Here is an 8,234-nt window from a genome sequence, read left to right as displayed (position 1 = left end):
GATTATTATTAATATTATATAGGGGCTGTAATTTTCTCCCGACTCACTCTAACATCTCACAAAATAAACAGTTGCTGTATTATCCCCTTGTAAATGAGACCACAGGATTGTAAACTTTAATTTGTTACTTTTGGCTGCTCTCAGGTTTGGCATACAATTAAACCAATTCATTAGTTCACAGAGGCACATTTTTGGCCATGTCTGGCTGCGTGAAGTCATCCAGTGAACACATTGGAGGCAGGGTGTGGAAAAACTGTACTGTGCCTTTGCCACAAGATCTGTCAGTAGTGGTCCCACCAGGCTGGTGTGGACTTTGCAGACCCAGGTGGGAGAGGGTCTCCTTCCTCCTGTGGCTCTGCCGTACCCTGGGCACGGGCCATTGGCAGCCCAGTGCCCCGATGTGCTGGGCAGAGAAGTGGCATTGATTCTGTATCTGACAGCAAAGTAGCTGCGTCGTGCCTGAGGCTTAACCTTTAAATTCTGCAGAGCTGGGCTAGTGAAATTCCATAGGACATGGAAGAAATTGTTGAGCTCTTGGAAAGGCTAATCTGGCCGTGCGTTACCTCCAGAGCTGGCCCCAGCAGCTGAACTAATTCCTTCAATAGCTGGGCTGCTTTCGATCCCTGCTTCCCAGCTGCAGACACATGGTTAACCTGCAGAGCCCCATGACAGCAGAGCACAGCTTTCAGCCTTTTCAGGGCCACCAGTGGTATGTGCTGGGAGTTAAGGTGGGTTTCTTTTAAATGGAAGCTGTAACAGTGTGCTTTATGGTACTACCACCTCCCCCGTCCAAAGGGGCTTAGTGCAAATCACCCCTCAGATGAGGTTCCCTTGTTGGATATTTTTCACTCTCTGTAGTTTCTTAGATGTCCATTAACAAACCAAAAATCCGGAACCATCTTAGTTTTGAAAAAAGCCCTATAAAATTAATCCCTTTTCCTTTGTTCCCTCCACAGGAGGAGGCTTTTTTATAGCACTCAAAAAGAAAGATTTTTGAATAATGAAACCTAAAAGCTTCCCCAAACTCGTTCCTCACCACTGTGTTTTTCACTGGCCAGCACTTTGAATTTGGATTTGCAGAGTTCTTCTGCTTTGCAATTTCCTCTGAGTGATCCCACCACCACCAGTGCATCTGGGGAACGTCGCTGGGCTCTGGCCCTTCATCAGCTGCAAATGCTGGAGAGAAGGGGACGCTGTGGAAGGGAGCAGAGCACTTTTGAAAAGTTGGTCACTTCCTTCAGTGTATTGACTGGTTTTTCCTTTCCCTGAAATAATAATATTTATTTTAAAAGTGTTTTTGATAAAACAGTGAGCAAATGTTGCAGAAGAGCTAATTATGACCTCGTATATGATGGCAACTCCTCTGGAAAGCAGCTGCAGAAGCCTGCCCGCCCCACTGAGCCACAGTGGTTTTCTTCCAGGGTTCCTCCTGCCGCTGGTGTATGACCAAGGCCGATGTGGGTGTGAGCTGGGCCCCATCTCCTTTGGGTGTCTAACACATCCTCTGCTCCTCAAACTGCTTTGGGGGGAGATGAAGGGCTTCACCCTGCTGCAGGCAGCTGCACTTCGCTGCGTGAATTCCAATCAGGAGCTGGAGGAGGAGGAGGACGAAGCTGGCTGGGTTTTGAGTCAAAAAATAAGCCCTGTATTTTTCTCCTTACAGCTATTTATCAAGGCTCAGTGCAAAGGGCCTGACACCCGGCCAGCACAGCCCGGCTGCTGTGATGTGTGTGACACACGAGCTGCCGCCTAGCCGGTAATGAGGGACCTTCTGCTGAACGGCCAATTGAGCAGCCGGTGCCTCGAACAGCTTCATCTCGGAGGGACAGCGGGTGGATCTCTATTTTGACACATCCTCGCTGAATGAGGAAGGGAACAAGCAGAAAATGGCTGATGATAAATGCCGCAATTAGGGAAGCTTAATGGAGCAGAAGGTTTTTTGTGAGGAGAGAAAGAAATTGCCCTGCAGACACCTGCAAGGAGGTCCCAGCCGCTGCGCAGGGAGCCTCCAGCTGTGCCGCAGCAGCAGGGGCTGGAATGAGGGGAGCCGACCTTTTTACTTCACACACACATCCCTCAAAGGCTTTGGAAAAATATTTTCCAAGTTAAACTTCAAAACATCATTTGATTCTTCTTTTTCTCCATTATGTTCAGAAATGGGAGCCTGTAATTCAGGCCTGGTGTAGCCTTCCCCCACTCCTTGCTTTTTATTCAGTTTCACATAATACAGTGCACTACTGGGAAAGGCATTTTCCTTACAAAGTATTGATCTTGATACAGTGCAAGAGCTGTGGCCTCAGCAGGGGGATGCCAAATTGCTGGACACAGGTGGACATGAAGCGGCTCCCCCGGACAGTGCTGATTGCCCACAGTGATGCCCAGTTTGAGGCTGAGCCCATGACCTGCCCTGCTCTTCCCAAAGCACCGTGTTTCTGAGCTAAGCCCTGGGCTACCAGCTCCCCAGGATTTGAGCAAAAGTGCTAAATTTGTTTGTCCAAGCCCTGTTTCTCTTTATTTCCTTAGCTGGACTATCCCCAAAGCAAACTGCACGTGCAAAGGGGCACCAAGAAGCACTGCGGAGAGCTCTGCAAGGGGTGTTGGCGTGGGGACACCCAGGTTTTGGTGACAGGCAATGCCATTTTGGCCTCTCAAGACCACTACCAAAATCCCCCAACACTGCAACACAACTATTTTCTTAAGACTTTGGCAAAAAGGAATTCCCTGAGGGAGGTAAGGGTTTCCTTTTTTTTTTTTTTTTTTTTTTGCTTGGCACAAGCCAAGGAAAACACAAATCTTGTTTTCTCCACTGTTGACGGTTTCTCGGCTCCAGCCTGAGCTGCACACCACTGATCTACCTCTGCTCTCATTCTGGCACTTGCTGGGCTGCCCGAAGCACAGCTGGTGTGTCTCGCTCTTCCCTAAGCTCTCAGGATATTGCATTCCTGACTAGTTGGCTTCTTATGCTTTCCTTCCTCTGGGCCCAGGCGATGCTGGCGTTGCAGAGCTGACAGTGGAAGCTCAGCCTGCTGCCGAGTCCTTGGGGTCCCCTGCATCAACCCTCTGTTTGTCTAACTCCAGGTCACCAACAGCTAACTAAATATTTATGGTATCTCTATAGGCTGAAAAGGACAATTCCCATATGCTTATTTTAGGCAATAAAGCTGGCTTTTTAGGGAAGCACTAGATCTTTTTGTCAAGGAACAGTTACTATTTTTGACAAGTGATCTGAGGATTTGTTACAGCTTTGAAGAGTGGCTTTTTCCCTCACTCCCTGATATCCTGGTTGTCCATTTTACTGACTGGGCCAAGAGTGGCCCCCACTAACTGAAGCTGATGCACACATCTTCCACGGAGCCCCGGAGGGCATGTGGCATTTGGGACAAAAGGTAACTGAAGTGCAACCACTGGTCTCCCTCCTTACAGTTTCCTGAGTGTCTTTTTAAACACAGGTTGACTGAGGCAAGCAATGAACCTTCCAAATCCAATCTTCTTCCTCCCACCCACTGTCATTTGTTTGCTAAACTCCATCCTTTTTTGGTGGCTGAGGGAAGTCTTTAGGGAAACAGCCAAAAGTAGAATAAAAATGGTGAAAATGGCACAAAATGAAAGCTGAACAGTGGTAGAAATGCATAAAACCCAGGAAGTCCTTCTGCACCCCTTCTTTTAGCAGAAGGCAGCTCAGCTGGGGTGGCTTAAAGGAATAAGGCTGAATTAATTAGTTTCTCTGTTTAGGTAATAATACCATTAATCATGATGAACCATTTTGTGAGAAGGCTGATACTCGACACTGCGTAATTCCACAGGAATCCCACTGTAGTGCAGCATTATTGATGGGTCATCCTCCAAACGTGGGAGAGCAATGCCTCCTAATACAGTAAATGGCAAACCACTGATTTTCTTTTAATATTCAGACCTCCACAACATCAGTCATGATGAATTCTTCTGGCAGCAGGGTGGCTGCAATAAGCAATCACTTCGGCATGGCATGGCATTTTTTTAATGCTCACTTTTAAGTCCTACACAGACCAAATGCTTCCAAAGGGCATGGTCCATTTTTGTATTTTTTTCTGAAGTTTGCAGGAACAACCTCCTTGCTCACACATACCTGCATCAGGAAGATGCAGCTATGGACTCTTAACAGAGGTTAGGGGGGCTCATTTATGCAGGTCCATGTCAGAGATGGTGTCAAGCAAGATCCCATGTTGGACACTAGCACCAGGAGAATTACAATCCCCCTGAGCCAGCACTATGAATCTTTATGCTGAGTCCAACACGCTTTTCACATCCACCATGTGTTCTATGTTCCTCCAATTTCAGCTGGGAGAGCAGGTGCTGATTTTTAGTGCCTATTTTGTTTTAAGCCTCCTTTCATCAGATTAAGGACCCTGCAATTTTATTTCATTTTATTTTTTCATGCTCAGTAATTTAGTCACACGCAGACCTAAACCCAGAAGCTGTAACATGCTCCTAAAGCACCGTCACCCACCGCTCCATCAGCCGCGGAGCACGAGGGGTTCGGGGCACGGCTCCATCCCCCCGCAGATGGCTCAGCCCACGGGAAAGGCTGGGGAAGCAAATGGGAAGTGGAGAGCAGCGCCTGAGGCGATAAACTTCCCGTGGTGACGCCGGCAGCAGGGTCCCTCCAAATGAGCTGCTGCACGCTTCCTTTTCTGTCCTTCTTTCCCCCAGCAGGAGATGCTGGACCAGCCCCCGAGGCGCAGAGCCCCAGGTGCCCCCGGGCCGTGGGGTGGAGATGCTGCAGGGCGGGCGGCACCGCTCCGCTCTCCTCCCCAAACCCCAAATCCCGACAGCAGCCACGGCCTCCAGAGCGTGTCACGGACCGTGCTCCTTCTGCTGGGAAGGATTCACAGGCAGAAGCAAATCCCTGTCCCAGCACCAGCCCCTTCCGCCAGCTGCCTCCTCCCAGCCGTCAATAAACCATTAGCCTCGAGTCAACAGCGCTGGCTACGACACACAAACACTCAACTGCCTTTTTCATCCAAAATCAATGTTGTATTTATCTTCATTGATCTACAAGGAAACTGAATGTTTAAAATTACAGGGGGTGCAGGGGGGAGGAATTAAAAAGAGAGAAAAAGCCCAGGATATATAAAACATGGACACTGAAAAATAAAATAAGGGAAGGGGGGATGGTACAGCAAGTAAAACATGGCAAAATTTACATATGGATGAAAAGTAAAATCGGAAATAAAAAATAAATCATGCCAAAAAGCAGTTCAAGGCAGAACCACACTGAAACAAACATTTGCTTATGGTCTTCATGTACTATAGATAATATATCAGAATTTCTTTTTTTTTTTTAATCAACCATTAGACTTTTTTTTTGCACTCCTAAAATTCTACTTTGTCTTGTATACAGATTCCAATAAGAACACTGCACAATTAGCACAAGGGGTCCACGGAAAATTGTCCTTGCTTGCCAGCGATCCTGCCCACAACACAAAAAAAGAGAAAAAAAAAAGGAAAAAAATAAGGAAAGGGTCTGCCGCATGGTACTGTGCCAGTTCCATCTGCTTTTGCCAGCTTGAAAAGTAGGAAACCAAAATTCCCTTCCAGGAGCGTGTGTCTTTCTCTTTCCTTGACGAACTGTCCCTTGTGTTTGTACAAAAAAATTCAGTCTCTCTTTTTTTTTTTTGTTAAACACAAGCAGCCTTCTTCCTGTTCACATGCCATTGCCATTATGTCTCCAGAGTTGCGAGTTGGTTGTTTTTGGGTTGTTTTTTTTTTTTTTTTTAAATTTTTTTTTTTAAAACCTTCCTCCCCCCAACATCCACTAAGACCTGCCTCCAAGTTCTTGCATAGTTGAAGTATATATGCCGTACTGAGCTTTCTGAGTGTGAACTTCTGACTGTGACAAGAGTATGAGTTGTAACCATGTTAACAAATAACCAGAGTGGTTCTAGAAACCATTTTTATAAAGTCTACCTATGTTAAGAATTTAATATTGGTGTACATTTATATTAACAGAATATTTACAGTTTGTTTTCTTTTTTTTTTTTTGTTTAAAACAAGAAGTCAAAAAAAATTCCTCTTAAATTTCTGCATAATATAATAAGGCAAAAAACAAACAGTTTTGTACATTATTATTATTATTAATATTTTAATATATATCTGTAACTTCGGTTCCAAAGTACCAAGGTAAGTGATCAATTGGCCTCAGAAGGGAACCTCACAGTGGACTGTAAAACTACAGTATTTCCATAAATAATACTTTTAAGAAACCCTGGGTATTTTTTTCTTAAGGATCTGAGGCCTTTAAAATGCAAATTTAACTAAAAACAAAAGCAAAATTTCTTCTTTTTTTAAGTGAATAAAGAGCACAAAATTAAAAAAAATACAAATCCATTAAAAATGTTTCTCACATTTGGGAAAAAATGTACAAACTTGATATTCTTAACTCATTTTTTTTAGCACAGAAACAAAAAACAAAACCAAAAATCAATACCTATATATTAAATTCCCATTCTCAGCAACCTTCTTGTTGGAAAGTCCCCAACCCCGTTATTTATGGAAATGTGCTTAACTTCTACAAATTTTACATTAAAAAAAAAGTTTACAGCAGTGCATTTTGTAAAAGGTTTGTTGTTTTCTTTTTTTGTTGGTTTTTTTTTTCCTGTTTGTGTTTTTTTTTTTGTTTGTTTGTTTGCTTGCTTGTTTTATGTACAGGTGAGTTTAAAATTCAATGTTGGGGACTATCGTGCCTCTACTTCTTTGGGGTTCCTAGAGGGGGAATAGTCCCTGGACTCTGAGTTTGTGAGTGGAGTAGTCCTGCGAGGGGAGGCAGGTCTGGTGCTGCTGGCTGGTACGAGAGGCGGCGGCGCGCTCAGCGCTGCGGTCGGCGGGTTCCTGTTCAAAATCCCGTTGTGCATGGCAGTGGATGGACTCAGTCTGGGGTAATGCATCCCGCTCAAATGAGGCATGAAGGATGGCACATGTGCCAGGTGGCTTTCGATGGGGGACGAGTGCAAGTGGTGCATTCTGGCACGCTCAAGTTCTTCCCGTAAGTGCAAGCGCTCGCGCTCCTCCACTTGCCGCAACCGCTCCTGCTCTCGGCGGGCTTCCAGAAGGTTCTCGTGGTTGTAGTCGTGTGGTTCCCTGTCTCTGTAGGAACGCTCATGGTCATAAAAGCCAGAGGTGGTAGGAAACCTATGGATAGGATCCGTCCGGAGCTGGAAGTCCATTCGACGGTGCAGGTCTAAGCTCCGGTAGGCATCTCGCAACGGGTCCCTCATCGGGTCCCAAGAAAATCCGGGATGCGGCAGCCTCTCTCTTCCCGACAAAGGGTTCATGCCTATGAGCGGGGTCATCATCCTGCTGCGGTCCAGGACATTCATGTTGTTCATCTGGTGCACGCTGCCCATGGAGATGGGCATGGAGGCAGCCATCGAGTGAGGCAATGATAATCCATGGAGAGTGGGCGGTGGGGGATGCTCCACTGACCGGGAGTGCTGGGAAGGCTCAGACCCAATCACCAGCACATCACTGTCTTCCTTCCTCTCCTCCTTGACTTTGATGTCATTCTTAATCTTCTGGAGGTCGCTGGGAAGCTCTGTCTTTCTCTCCATGTCCTTGCTCATTAGATTGGTAAGCTTCAGGCTCTCACTTAGTGCAGGTTTGCTGTATGGGGATACAGACTGGATTACTGGCTTTGTGTTGTCCTCAGAGGGTCTCTTATCATGGCTTGGAGTTTCCTTCACTGGAGAACGGCTCTCTTTGATCTTGTGTTCAGCTATGGGTGGCTCTCTCAGCCGGTCAGGGTGCTCTCGCTCAGGCTCCTTGGACCTCTCCCTCTCCCCGAGGCTGACCTGCCTGATGGGATCGCTGGAGCTCTGGCTGTTGCTGCGGATGAGATTGCTTATCTGGTGCGTCACTGGGGCTGATGCCGGTGAGGATCTGTTCGAATGTCTGTTTTTATCCAGGAGGTCTCTGTAAAAACACAGAAGGTACATCCTTGGTTATGTGTGAACAAATACACTCGTGATGTTGGGCGTGCACAGTGCTGTGTCCAGTTGTACACTTTGAGATTGCTCAGGATTTGGAAAACTCTGCAAACATCAGCTGCAGCTGTGATGCTATGCTAAGGGACATGCAGTAGCTGCCTTTACATACTTCAAAGACAAAAAAAGTTAAATGTTCACAAATGTGGGACTAAATTGGGGATGTGGCTGGAAGATTATATTCACCCTAAGACCATTTCACTGAGAAATGTAGGG

The 8,234-nt window shown here is 46.2% G+C and overlaps 1 protein-coding gene across 16 annotated transcripts in view; it reads right to left on the bottom strand.

Moving 5' to 3' along the window:
* Positions 1-5,594: 5,594 nt before the first annotated feature.
* Positions 5,595-8,234, bottom strand: part of FBRSL1 (fibrosin like 1) — a 374,043-nt gene continuing 371,403 nt past the window's right edge. For all 16 annotated transcript variants that reach the window (XM_017734940.1, XM_017734929.1, XM_017734930.1 and 13 more), the window contains one exon: positions 5,595-7,947. In XM_017734940.1, coding sequence (XP_017590429.1) covers positions 6,714-7,947 — 1,234 coding nt within the window. In that variant the 3' untranslated portion in view covers positions 5,595-6,713. The remainder of the gene's footprint in view (positions 7,948-8,234) is intronic.

Source organism: Corvus brachyrhynchos, unplaced genomic scaffold (assembly GCF_000691975.1).
Source record: "Corvus brachyrhynchos isolate BGI_N302 unplaced genomic scaffold, ASM69197v1 scaffold114, whole genome shotgun sequence".
Lineage (NCBI taxonomy): Eukaryota > Metazoa > Chordata > Aves > Passeriformes > Corvidae > Corvus > Corvus brachyrhynchos.
This window is presented reverse-complemented; position numbering and strand designations above follow the sequence as displayed.